The sequence below is a fragment of the Saccoglossus kowalevskii genome, chromosome 12, assembly GCF_978046115.1.
Source record: "Saccoglossus kowalevskii chromosome 12, keSacKowa6.1, whole genome shotgun sequence".
Lineage (NCBI taxonomy): Eukaryota > Metazoa > Hemichordata > Enteropneusta > Harrimaniidae > Saccoglossus > Saccoglossus kowalevskii.
The window spans coordinates 23,454,554-23,469,409 of record NC_140652.1 but is presented as its reverse complement, the minus strand read 5'-3'; the positions used below and the strand labels follow the sequence as shown (position 1 = coordinate 23,469,409).

General features: G+C 34.7%; 1 protein-coding gene and 1 long non-coding RNA gene across 2 annotated transcripts in view; both read left to right on the top strand.

The window, feature by feature from the left end:
- LOC102806478 (fibronectin-like) overlaps positions 1-11,112 on the top strand; it is a 31,952-nt gene extending 20,840 nt beyond the window's left edge. Inside the window, exons 8-14 of the mRNA XM_085505980.1 lie at positions 670-933; positions 1,372-1,647; positions 5,104-5,355; positions 6,385-6,669; positions 7,271-7,534; positions 7,874-8,164; positions 10,844-11,112. Coding sequence (XP_085362106.1) covers positions 670-933; positions 1,372-1,647; positions 5,104-5,355; positions 6,385-6,669; positions 7,271-7,534; positions 7,874-8,164; positions 10,844-11,112 — 1,901 coding nt within the window. The remainder of the gene's footprint in view (positions 1-669; positions 934-1,371; positions 1,648-5,103; positions 5,356-6,384; positions 6,670-7,270; positions 7,535-7,873; positions 8,165-10,843) is intronic.
- A 905-nt stretch (positions 11,113-12,017) lies between these two features.
- LOC146735649 (uncharacterized) lies at positions 12,018-13,747 on the top strand. Its single transcript, XR_014931161.1, has 2 exons — positions 12,018-12,090; positions 13,675-13,747. It is a non-coding gene; the product is annotated as an uncharacterized LOC146735649 (long non-coding RNA).
- Positions 13,748-14,856: the final 1,109 nt, after the last annotated feature.

Genomic DNA, 14,856 nt, shown 5'->3' with positions numbered 1-14,856 from the left:
GCTTCAAAGTTGTTTTTACAGAATAAAATCACGTAATGTCTTGGTTTGTTAATAAAAGGGATGGGGATGTGCTACCTTCTAATGTGAAAGCAAATTAAAGATGTATATTTTCTTGGTTTTAAATATCTATTTCAGGATCTTTTATAATCAATCTAGGTGCATGTACTTAGGTTTGCTTATCTGCAAAAAAAAATAAAATCCTGTTGGTAATTACTGACATTACAGATGTATTTTTGATGATCTAATTTGTACAATAAATAAAAAAAAAATCTGTCACAATATCAAAATGTTAAACAGATTACCGTTTTGTAAATTGTTTTGAAATATCTGTAAGTTTAAATTTTGATTTAGTAACAGTTGGCAATAACTTAAACATACTTGATGATATATTATGTTGAAATTGACACCCCCTCCCCAGATAAATGTAGGATATAAATATTATTTTTTAGGCACAATAATGTTGTACTTTCAGTTTCTTTCCACACATTCACACGGCTTATCAACAGCTCTGTCATTAGATACAACAGCTATGCAGCAAGATTGATGATAGGGATAAATGCTACATATGACATACCAGTAATAAACAATAATATTGTTCACCATTTAAAATCTGTACTAATCAACATAATGATGATTAGAGTAATGTCTTGACGTTTTTTTCTTTTACAGTACCCACTGTATTAACAGTATCGCAGCCGATTGGTGAGACGTACTTACTGCTGCAATGGTCACCTATTGTGGGTGATTTTGATGAATATAAATTAAGTTATTCTCCGTCAGGTGGAGATCCCGATTCCCCATTTACAGTGTCCAAAACGACACCGATTCAATTAATAAATAACCTCAATCCAGGCGAGGCATATCTCATTACATTGTATACTGTTGCCAGTGATGGATCTGAATTGGAGAGAGGCTCTATAGAACAACGAACAAGTAAGCTTCTGCAATTTTTGACTGTAAACTTTTGTCAATCTTAAAAGTATACTTGTTGCGATGTGAAAGTTATTTGTGTCTGAACTCTAGTATTTATTTATTTATTTATTTTTATTTAATTTTATTTTTTTTATTTATTTATATTTATTTTTATTTTTTTAATTTTTTTATATTTTTATATTTTTATATTTTTATATTTTTTTATTTTTATTTATTTTTATTTATATATATTTATATATATTTATATATATTTTTATATATATTTATATATTTATTTATATATTTATATTTATTTATTCCAATTCTGTAATGTACTGTAGTATGTGGAATTCAATGCGAATCACACAGGGGGTTATTTCATGAAAAGGTGTTTTGTTTTTACTAATGTCTATTTATATTTAAACAACTGAAACAAACCTGTCTACTATTATTTTACAGAACCACAGCAGCCATCATCGATCACAATAGACAGTATATCAGAGACTACCTCCAAAGTCATTTGGACTGGACCGGCTTTGTCCAACAATGTTTTTGATAAATACTTGCTAACATACTCGCCTGTCAATGGGCTTACTCAGTCACCAATGGAAGTACCGTCTGACATCTCTGAGGTTGTGTTAGAAGGATTAACACCCGCAACAACTTATACTGTCACAGTGCAGACCATAAGTGGGACTTTACAAAGTTCTGTCAAACAGGAAGAGTTCTCAACAAGTAAGGATACATTGATGTGCAGCTATATTATTTGTCATGCAACAGTATACACGTCATATGCTCTAGTGTTCCTCGTGTTATTTTATTTTTATCTCAACAATGTTCCACGTGCCATGTCTCAACAATGTTCCACATACCATGTCTCAACAATGTTCCACATACCATGTCTCAAGAATGTTCCACGTACCATGTCTCAACAATGTTCCACATACCGTGTCGCAACAATGTTCCACGTACCGTGTCTCAACAATGTTCCACGTACCATGTCTCAACAATGTTCCACGTACAATGTCTCAACAATGTTCAACGTATCATGTCTCAACAATGTTCCATGTACCATGTCTCAATAATGTACCATGTCTCAACAATGTTCCATGTACCATGTCTCAACAATGTTCCATGTACCATGTCTCAACAATGTTCCATGTACCATGTCTCAACAATGTTCCACGTATCATGTCTCAACAATGTTCCATGTACCATGTCTCAACAATGTTCCATGTACCATGTCTCAATAATGTTCCACGTACCATGTCTCAACAATGTTCCACGTATCATGTCTCAACAATGTTCTATGTACCATGTCTCAACAATGTTCCACATACTGTGTCGCAACAATGTTCCACATACAGTGTCTCAACAATGTTCCACATGCCGTGTCTTAACAATGTTCCATGTGTCAACAATGTTCCACATACCATGTCTCAACAATGTTCCACATACCATGTTTCAACAATGTTCCATGTACCATGTCTCAACAATGTTCCACATACCATGTTTCAACAATGTTCCATGTACCATGTCTCAACAATGTTCTACATACCATGTCTCAACAATGTCCCACATACCATATTTCAACAATGTTCCACATACCGTGTCTCAACAATGTTCCACATGCCGTGTCTCAACAATGTTCCACATGCCGTGTCTCAACAATGTTCCACATGCCGTGTCTCAACAATGTTCCACATACCGTGTCTCAACAATGTTCCACATACCGTGTCTCAACAATGTTCCACATACCGTGTCTCAACAATGTTCCACATACCGTGTCTCAACAATGTTCCACATACCGTGTCTCAACAATGTTCCACATACCGTGTCTCAACAATGTTCCACATACCGTGTCTCAACAATGTTCCACATACTGTCGCAACAATGTTCCACGTACCATGTCTCAACAATGTTCCACGTACCATGTCTCAACAATGTTCCACGTACCATGTCTCAACAATGTTCCATGTACCATGTCTCAACAATGTTCCATGTACCATGTCTCAACAATGTTCCACAGACCATGTCTCAACAATGTTCCATATACCATATCTCAACAATGTTCCACATGCCGTGTCTCAACAATGTTCCACATGCCGTGTCTCAACAATGTCCCACATACCATGTCGCAACAATGTCCCACATACCATGTCGCAACAATGTCCCACATACCATGTCGCAACAATGTCCCACATACCATGTCGCAACAATGTCCCACATACCATGTCGCAACAATGTCCCACATACCATGTCGCAACAATGTCCCACATACCATGTCACAACAATGTCCCACATACCATGTCGCAACAATGTCCCACATACCATGTCGCAACAATGTCCCACATACCATGTCGCAACAATGTCCCACATACCATGTCACAACAATGTTCCACATACCGTGTCGCAACAATGTTCCACGTACCGTGTCGCAACAATGTTCCACGTACCGTGTCTCAACAATGTTCCACGTACCATGTCTCAACAATGTTCCACGTACAATGTCTCAACAATGTTCCACGTATCATGTCTCAACAATGTTCCATGTACCATGTCTCAACAATGTACCATGTCTCAACAATGTTCCATGTACTATGTCTCAACAATGTTCCATGTACCATGTCTCAACAATGTTCCATGTACCATGTCTCAACAATGTTCCACGTATCATGTCTCAACAATGTTCCATGTACCATGTCTCAACAATGTTCCATGTACCATGTCTCAATAATGTTCCACGTACCATGTCTCAACAATGTTCCACGTATCATGTCTCAACAATGTTCTATGTACCATGTCTCAACAATGTTCCATGTACCATGTCTCAACAATGTTCCACATACTGTGTCGCAACAATGTTCCACATACAGTGTCTCAACAATGTTCCACATGCCGTGTCTTAACAATGTTCCATGTCTCAACAATGTTCCACATACCATGTTTCAACAATGTTCCATGTACCATGTCTCAACAATGTTCCACATACCATGTTTCAACAATGTTCCATGTACCATGTCTCAACAATGTTCTACATACCATGTCTCAACAATGTCCCACATACCATATCTCAACAATGTTCCACATGCCGTGTCTCAACAATGTTCCACATGCCGTGTCTCAACAATGTCCCACATACCATGTCTCAACAATGTCCCACATACCATGTCGCAACAATGTCCCACATACCATGTCGCAACAATGTCCCACATACCATGTCGCAACAATGTCCCACATACCATGTCGCAACAATGTCCCACATACCATGTCGCAACAATGTCCCACATACCATGTCGCAACAATGTCCCACATACCATGTCGCAACAATGTCCCACATACCATGTCGCAACAATGTCCCACATACCATGTCACAACAATGTCCCACATACCATGTCGCAACAATGTCCCACATACCATGTCGCAACAATGTTCCACATACCATGTCGCAACAATGTTCCACATACTGTCGCAACAATGTTCCACGTACCATGTCTCAACAATGTTCCACGTACCATGTCTCAACAATGTTCCACGTACCATGTCTCAACAATGTTCCACGTACCATGTCTCAACAATGTTCCATGTACCATGTCTCAACAATGTTCCATGTACCATGTCTCAACAATGTTCCATATACCATATCTCAACAATGTTCCACATGCCGTGTCTCAACAATGTTCCACATGCCGTGTCTCAACAATGTCCCACATACCATGTCTCAACAATGTCCCACATACCATGTCGCAACAATGTCCCACATACCATGTCGCAACAATGTCCCACATACCATGTCGCAACAATGTCCCACATACCATGTCGCAACAATGTCCCACATACCATGTCGCAACAATGTCCCACATACCATGTCGCAACAATGTCCCACATACCATGTCGCAACAATGTCCCACATACCATGTCGCAACAATGTCCCACATACCATGTCGCAACAATGTCCCACATACCATGTCGCAACAATGTCCCACATACCATGTCCCACATACCATGTCACAACAATGTCCCACATACCATGTCGCAACAATGTCCCACATACCATGTCGCAACAATGTTCCACATACCATGTCGCAACAATGTTCCACATACTATGTCTCAATAACTTTTTATATGATAATTTTCAATTATGTTCATTATGTACCATGTCTAAATAATCTCATATATTTTTGTTCACAGTAGCTAGTAGTAGTTTCACCGGGTACATCATAGAAGTCACTGAAACAACTCTTTGGATAAAATGGAGTCCAGATATGGGTGCAATCGGTTACCAGATAAGAGTAATTGGTACAAACTCTATTTTGCTGGAATCTGGTGATTTGAGCTCTACTACAAAGTCCTTCACATTTACTGGTTTGGATTCTGGAATACGCTATTCTATTTTCCTGTTTGCAGTAGGCGGTAGTACAATTACACTCCATCAATACACAAGTAAGTGTTACTGCCCTCTACAGGTGAATTTGTACTTTTGTTTTTATGCTGTTTGCCTTCTTAGGTGCCATGGCACCAGTGAGCAGCACAAAAATTCAAAATTGACAACTGATCAGTTAGGTGTGAATTCTTAATGAATTTATGGCATAGTCATTGAATTCTCAGATTAGTATAACATAGTTTTGTGAAAATGGTGGAATGTTGTTGAAGGGAACATTTCGCTGAGCTCAGACACAACTTTTTTGTGAAATTTTAAATTCTTGCAAATATTTGGATCAACAAATTGAAAAACATTTAAAGCAATAACATTTGCATATCGAAATTTAGAGGTATTTTATGATAAATATATTTTAATGATTCATACTACTTATATGATTTTAGGTTTATATGTGCTTATATTCAAACAAATATATAATACACATAGTAATGACGACCGTAAAATCTGTATTAGAAGCCGCATCCCTAATAGAAGTCGCACCTATTATTTTTGAACAATTAAGAACCAAAAATTCATCATTTCTCATATGGGTAGGTGCTCTAATATTAGCCGCATCCCCTCTGTTGCATTGTATCATTTTAATAGAAGCCGCAGTTTCTAATACAGATTTTACAGTAATTTGTTCATTTCATTTGTCTTTGAGAGACTGTTTTACTGGAATTGTTTGTTTCAAATACATCACCAAGCATTACTTAATGTAATTATTTATTCATTAAGATGTTTGATTCTAAAAAACAAATTGGTAAACAAAAAAATAAATTAGCAAACAAAAACTAATGTAGCACCATTTATAACTGTTGTAGCACTGTTAATAGTTTTACAAGGACTTTGGTAAGGCATTAAATTCATGTGATTTACAAGAAGTTGCCAAAAATCCACAGTGAAGTTGGAGAAAATATTTTGCTCACATTGATCTGTTTCACGTACTGTAGCATGTTCTATATTTAGTAAGATATTGTAATTGTGAACACTTTTGAATAAAATTATGCTGAATACAATGAACCCAACAAGCCATTTCTTTCTATACACAGAACCCAATGTACCTGGTGCGGTGACGGCCGGTACTCCGACCTCAAACAGCGTAACCATTGTATGGAGTGAACCAGATGGAGCCTTTGAAGGCTATGAAGTAACCGTAACTAAGACTGACGACGGCTCAGCAATCCTAGACCAGTTTGCTATTAATACAGAAACTACATCATTACAGTTAACGGAACTGTTACCAGAAACTGAGTATTTGGTGGAAGTTGTTGCTGTGGTTGGTGCAGAGACATTGAAAGTTGTTAGTGATGTGGTATCTGTTACTGTGACAACTGGTAAGTTGGGTGATCACTAATATTTTAATATATATTTTCCCATTTACTTCGTTCTACATAAAATCAAACGTAAAAACAGGAAAAACGAAGCATATTAGTTTATATTATCATAGGTTAAAATAAGACACAAATTTTGAGAAGCCAAGACTGGGGTTGAAAATGGACTGGGTCTTATTTCATTACAACTATCAAATATTGGGAATTTGTACCTGTTTAGCAGTTAAATAGAATGCTCAGCTCAGTTTCTATGGAAACCACTCTAAGAAAAATGGCCAAAGGAAAAGAAAAACTGTTTCAGTTTCTTTTTTGTATAGAAACAAATTCCTACTGTCATTTATTGAATCATTTGAACTCATTTACCTCCTTGCATGGAGTTTCATCTTTTCTTGTTCTCTACCCCAGACCACTCAGTTTTCAATTTCTAATATACATATTACCTGCTGTGTTGAACATTGTAGCTTCATTTGAGACGATTGTTGGAGAAACCTTAAATAGATACTGACTAGTTGAATATCAGCAAATTATACTTATTAATCAGCCAGGTCCTGCTTCTCAACCCTGTTTGTAATGATCATTGATTTACGCATATTCAATTCAACAGACCGATCTAAAGTGAATATTAATGAGACATACACAACCACTTCGTTGATCGTTGAATGGGAAGCGCCTGATCCATTACCATCAACATATAAACTTAGTGTGACTCCCCCGGAGGGAAATCCATCATCACCGATAATGGTAGCCGCAACCGAGACAGCACTGGAGATTATCGATTTGACTCCAGGACAAGAGTACACCATTACTGTGTACGCAGTACAGAATGACTCAACTGAGGATGAAATTGGTACAGCAGTACAAAGAATAAGTAAGTTGTACCCTTGTGTTGTATGGAATTCAGAATCAATGAGGAGATGCATGCATCTCTAAATCATTATTAAGGTTTTTCCAATTTTTTTGCAAATAGTTTAACCAATATCTGTAGTCAATGGGCAATTATGTAAATTTTGTCCAAAATTAAATATGTGATTATAGAAAAATGCCCAAAAATGTGCAGAATTTTGAAGAAAAAAGTTGTGATTATCAAATGGGCAATCTTTTAGAAAACTATTAAAAATTGAAAGTTCATTACACATGTACAGAGTGCTGCAGTGCAGTCCCAGGGGTATACAAGTTCCCTTTTAAATACTATCATTGTATCTTGCAGAACCAACTGCACCAACTGGTCTGACTGCTGGTGATACCACATTTAGCACTATCGACTTCACATGGAACTTTTCTCCTGGAGATGGGGATTTATTTGATGGCTTTGAGATTGAATATTCCCCAGTGGACGGTCAAATACCATCGCCGTACTACCACGCCGATTATCTACCGTTTGAACTGACGTTGACTGGATTGAATCCTAACACAGCGTATACAATTAATGTGTACACTGTCAGCGGGATTGGTAGCAGACCGCAAAGAAGTAATCCCACCGCTGCCACCTTTTCTACAAGTAAGTCTTCATTTCAGTCATTCCTTCTATGACATTTTTATATCTTTCATTGCGAATCGTGTCTGAACCCTTGTCACAACGAAACAAGGACATGAATAACCCAAAGCTTGAAAAATGACCAAACTTTGTGAAAAAATGGCACGTAATTCTATTGTGGAGTGAACATTGGAACAATAACTGTAAAACATGTTTTAATAGCTACATGCCATTTTAGCGAATTTGACTCGATGCATGAATTAACGGAATCTTAATTTATCTAAAGTGCTAATAATCTCATTGTGAGAATACACTCTATTCTAATTAGCGACATCTTAATTTAGCGAAATTGTAGATTAGCTAAATTAGCTAAAACAACATGCTAGCTAAAAAAACGTGTTGTACAGTAAGTTCATATTTAGTGAATAGACGTAACGTTTCTTCCTATGCAGATTCCATTCCACTTAAAACAGATGTGATATGTTGAATATTTCAATTATATGAGTTAAGCTTGAATAAATGATGTAAATACATATACCGGGTACTAGTGAATTTATAATTTTCATTCATATTTAGTGAATAGACGTAACGTTTCTTCCTATGCAGATTCCATTCCACTTAAAACAGATGTGATATGTTGAATATTTCAATTATATGAGTTAAGCTTGAATAAATGATGTAAATACATATACCGGGTACTAGTGAATTTATAATTTTCATTCATATTTAGTGAATAGACGTAACGTTTCTTCCTATGCAGATTCCATTCCACTTAAAACAGATGTGATATGTTGAATATTTCAATTATATGAGTTAAGCTTGAATAAATGATGTAAATACATATACCGGGTACTAGTGAATTTATAATTTTCATTCATATTTAGTGAATAGACGTAACATTTCTTTCTATGCAGATTCCATTCCACTTAAAACACATGTGATATGTTGAATATTTCAATTATATGAGTTAAGCTTGAATAAATGATGTAAATACATATACCGGGTACTAGTGAATTTATAATTTTCATTCATATTTAGTGAATAGACGTAACATTTCTTTCTATGCAGATTCCATTCCACTTAAAACACATGTGATATGTTGAATATTTCAATTATGAGTTACGCTTGAATAAATGATGTAAATACATATACCGGTACTAGTGAATTTATAATTTTCATTCATATTTTAAATGTTTATTTGTCTCTATTTTTTTTATTTAATTTTAACAACTACTATAGCAAGTAAGTCAGTGTTTAATGATTTTTATAGTTAACTAGCAAAGCATGCGCTTGGCTGAAATGTTTCTGTGTAGTTGTATTAGTAAGGAAATCGTTTGCGAGGGAAATGTGCAATGCTTTAGTTGCATGCTAAATTGCATGGCAAGTATTTAAAACAATAGAAAATGTTTCTAAGATAGTCTGTCAGTATTCAACTTTTTATTATTTAACCCTCTGAGCTCATCATTTTGTCAATCAAAATTTTGGTGAATCATTTTACCTGTTTTTTTTCTATTTATAATTTTTTCGGTAATTTCAGACCAAAATGACATAATTAATAATATTGTCTATAGGTCTTGGTCATATTTTAAAAAAAAATTGTAGAAAAATCGTGTTTGGAAATACTGTAATGCCAAAGGTTGACTCAAAGGGTTAAAGGGTATTTTCCGCATAAATAGATGGCTAAATTAGCATAAAGTATATAATGTAATTCCGCAATGAATTTATTATTTTTTTTGTACATTATGACCTTTGACATTACATGATTTTCAAATTGCTTTTATTGGCTAAGAACAAGCTGAAATGTAGCAATCTGCAGTATACTTAGTAACTGTGCTTTGCTAATTTGCATACTGTATGCCTACTGGTTTGGTTTGCTAATTTGCCAACTGGTTTGGTTTGCTAATTTGCATAATGTATGACTATTGTGTTGGTTTGCCAATTTGCATACTTGTATTGGTGTAGGAATTTGCCAGTTGTATGCCTACTGTATTGGTTTACCTATTTGCATGTTTTATGCCTACTGTATTGGCTTGCTAATTTGCATACTGTATGCATAGTGTTGTTTGACAACTTTTAGTATCAGTATCTATCCATACTTTATAAAACATCACTTGTTAAAAGCCCCTTTGGATAGCTAAAAAAAAATTCGAAAAAAATGACATCAGCGGGTTGTGTCGAGCATGGCTATTTTACCGTGTTGGGCCCAGAAATGTCTTGCATGAACTTTCAAGAAAACAATAGTCACAAATATTAAGTTTATTCACTATTGGTAATAGTCTTATGTGTAGATCTGCAAGATGTGATATTACCGGTATATCAATGAGTATTTGAATGTATATTCTCATTCATTTCATCATGCACAAAAATAGATATTGTCCTACATTCGTTGAAGAGATTTAAAATTCTCTAGATGTAGCAGTAGAATTAAAATTCTCACAATTGAATGGTAAGAGATTCTTGCTCTAGTTTTACACTTTCTATCAACTTGTTTACTGCTGAGATATATCATATCCAGCTATGTCTGAGTGCTCGGGAATTCTGTGTAATTTCTGTGCTTTTCCTTGACTAAATTGTAGTTTATTTTCTATATTATTGTTAAAAATAATTGAACCAACATTATGCAAATTATGTCAATATGCAAATTAGATGGCATGACACTTGTGAACATTTTAGGCTAACAATTCATATTATTATTTTCATCAGATGATGCACAGCCCGGTGATATCATTATCAAAGAAGTCTCAACCAACACCATTAAAGCCATGTGGATTGCGTATGGGGCAGCGCAGGGGTACAATATTAAGATACAAGAGAGTGGATCTGATGATGAGTTAGCCAGACAATTTTATGCCGCCAATGATGGCACTGAGCATGTGTTTACTGGACTCACTGCTGGACAGTTGTACACTATTACACTAGAGATCTTAGGATCTGATAACAATCCAAGTGTGGAAATTAGAACATGTAAGTAAAATGAAGTATTTGTATGTATTCAGATTTTTATACTGTACTAATTTGAACAACTCAAGCGTAACAAAATAATCAATGGCTTGAAGGGTGTGAATAAGAGCGGTTTGAATTGCTGTTTTCATGCATATTCATGTGGTCCCCTGGGATGTCTATTGTCTTGAAGTTGAAACCACGAAATTTGGTTTTATTTGACCGGTTTAGAGTTATCCCAGGTTTGACCCAAATGTTTTAATCAACTCTTATTCCTGTCACAATTTTTTCAACATTTTATGTCTCGCAATTGTCATTTGGTGATGATATCTTAAGTTCTCTAATTTTGGTGAAAATTGTTGTCAGTTACAGGATTTTTTGTACTAGGAGAGTAGAGCTTACTGTGATTTTTAGATCACTTCTGTTCAAATGGCAGACTTTTGCTTTTGTCATGGTTACATTATGTGGGTTTATTTTGTGAAAATGTGACAACAAGCGAGCAAAACAAACTTGTGTTATATTTGGCATGGAACCCATATCAAACATGATAAAGTATGACAAAAAATAATGCATTTTCAAGTCTTTGATTCACAATTTTCACATTTCTTTCTTGTACATGTTTGGTAGTGTTGAAGCCTATGTTTGTGGGGGAAATCTTTTATTTTTTTAGATAGTGAATCCTCATCATTGCAAATATTATAGCCTTATTTTTGATGTTTTTACAGACCCAGAGAGGCCTGGCAATGTGTATGTAGGAAGTCTGACTGCTACTTCTATCAGTATAGCTTGGGACCCCGCACCCAGTGGCATAGTCCATGGCTATTCAGTCATGTACTACCCCTCTGAAGGCATACCAATGCCCCCTATAACTTACACAAATGATGATGATCTGATCCTTCATATGACTATGCTTAGACCTGAGACAACTTTCAATATTGTGATCACATCATTTGCTGGTGCAGAGGAAGACCAACAGATCAGTATGTCAAGATCTACAACACAGAGAACAGGTATGAACCATATCACATGATTACCTTTAACCAATCAGTGTTCTCTATCTAATTACACATTTGAATAATATCACTATTGACAAATCATATCACATGATTACTTTTACTAATTATTGTTCTCTATCTAATTACACATTTGAATAATATCACTATTGATAAATCATATCACATGATTACTTTCAACCAATTAGTGTTCTCTATCTATTTACAAATTTTAATAATATTACTTTTGAAAAATCATATTACACGATTACTTTTAACTAATTAGTTTAACAAATCTAATTACACATTTGAATAATATCACTATTGACAAAGCATATCTCATGATTACCTTTAACCAATTAGTGTTCTCAATCTAATTACACATTTTAATAATATTACTTTTGAAAAATCATATTACACAATTTTAACTAATCAGTTAAACAAATCTAATTACACATTTGAATAATATCACTATTGACAAAGCAGATCACATGATTACCTTTAACCAATTAGTGTTCTCCATCTAATTACAAATTTGAATAATATCACTATTGACAAATCATATCACATGCTTACTTTTAACCAATCAGTGTTCTCCATCTAATTACACATTTGAATAATATCACTATTGACAAATCATATCACATGCTTACTTTTAACCAATCAGTGTTCTCTATCTAATTACACATTCGAATCATATCACTATTGACAAATCATATCACACGATTACTTTTATAACCAATTAGTGTTCTCTATCTAATTACACATACGAATAATATCACTATTGACAAATCATATCACATGATTACTTTTATAACCAATTAGTGTTCTCTATCTAATTACACATTCGAATAATATCCCTATTGACAAATCATATTACATGATTACTTTTAACCAATCAGTGTTCTCCATCTAATTACACATTCGAATATCACTATTGACAAAGCATATCACATGCTTACTTTTACCCGATCAGTTTAACCAATCTAATTACACATTCGAATAATATTACTATTGACAAAGCATATCACATGATTACCTTTAACCAATTAGTGATCTCTATCTAATTACACATTTTAATAATATCGCTATTGACAAAGCATATCACATGATTACCTTTAACCAATTAGTGTTCTCCATCTAATTGCACATTCGAATAATATCACTATTGACAAATCATTTCACACTATTACTTTTACCCAACCAGTTTAACAAATCTAATTACACATTTGAATAATATCACTATTGACAAAGCATATCACATGATTACCTTTAACCAATTAGTGGTCTCTATCTAATTACACATTTTAATAATATTGCTATTGATAAAAAGTGCTACCATCCTTGGCATAACATCAAACTTCATCAAGTTGTAGTAAAGAAAAAAACAAACATTTAAAAAATTTAAAAAAACGCATTTTCTCAAAATGCATAAAGCTTATAGACAAACACATGTAAAACTGTATTGGTGACATTTGCCAAACTTTTGCCAACCAGTGTCTGTTGATACAATGTCACTTAGGATTGTGGATTATCTTAGGCACATTGTATATGTTATTCTTCTGAATTATTAATATTAAAACATTTTTGTGCATTTTATAGGCATCCTAACGCCATTAGAGATAATCATCAGAAAGTATACAACAAGTGAGATAGACATCATGTGGGGAAGAAAGGAGAACGATGAGAGCTCAATATACTTGATAACACTCAACGACAACAATGGTAATGAGGAAACTACTGCCCATTCACCCACAGATCCTTTGGAGTTTTCATTCACATCACTTACTCCAGGTTCACTGTATATGATAGGGATCTCTCTCACGATTGACGGTGATGTAACCACTGGCGAAATATCACAGAGAACAAGTATGTATTATTTTTGCATTTATTTATTGTACCTCTGTTTTCTCCTGATGTATGTTGTTGGATTTATTGTACAGTCTGAGTATACATTAAGCTGGCTTGTAATTTTTTCTGTATGTGTCATTGTCATTGATATTTTCAAAATATTCTTTTTAGTATTTATATTATTTTTAGTATTGACGAAAAGTGCAGATTATTAACAGGACTATTTTGGGAACTTGTTATGAAAAGAGGGAACTGGTGGTGAAATGATATAAACTTGTGTTGGACTGTAATGTTTTGCAAAATGTTGGTCATTTTTGATGAAAAATACCATTTTGTAAGGTTAAAAGCACCTTTAGCGTTGTTTTGGGTCCAGTTTTCAACTGGCTGTAGAGCCCAGTTTTCAACTGGCTGTAGAGCCCTTTCACCGAATTCCTGGGACTGTACGTGTATTTGATCTCTAATATGCCTTTATTAACACTCATTAAATTATTATAACAAGCAGACACATACATTTGTCCACTCTTGCTAATTTGTGAACTTGTATGCCTTATGATATCAAAAAAAGTTACTAATTTCATAGTTGCAGCTGTTAGATGCTGTTTGTTGTGAAAGCAAGTTTCCCAAAGTGTCAGAAAGAAGTGCAACACATATAAACAAATTCACAGTTGAGTTGAAGCATAAATAAAGTAGATGAGAAATTATGTCTATTTGGGTTGAAATTATGAATCAAAGAAATTTTTTTACCAAAATTTTGGCATGAAAAATGCAGGTTAATGATCACATTTGTTATTTTCAGAACCACTGGCACCGCTTAATCTAACCGTGACTGACATGTCCGTTTCTACTATCGACTTATCCTGGGATGCACCGAGCACTGGTTTATTTGACAACTTCGTAATCTCATACTCCCCTGTGGACGGCTTGGTTTCCTCA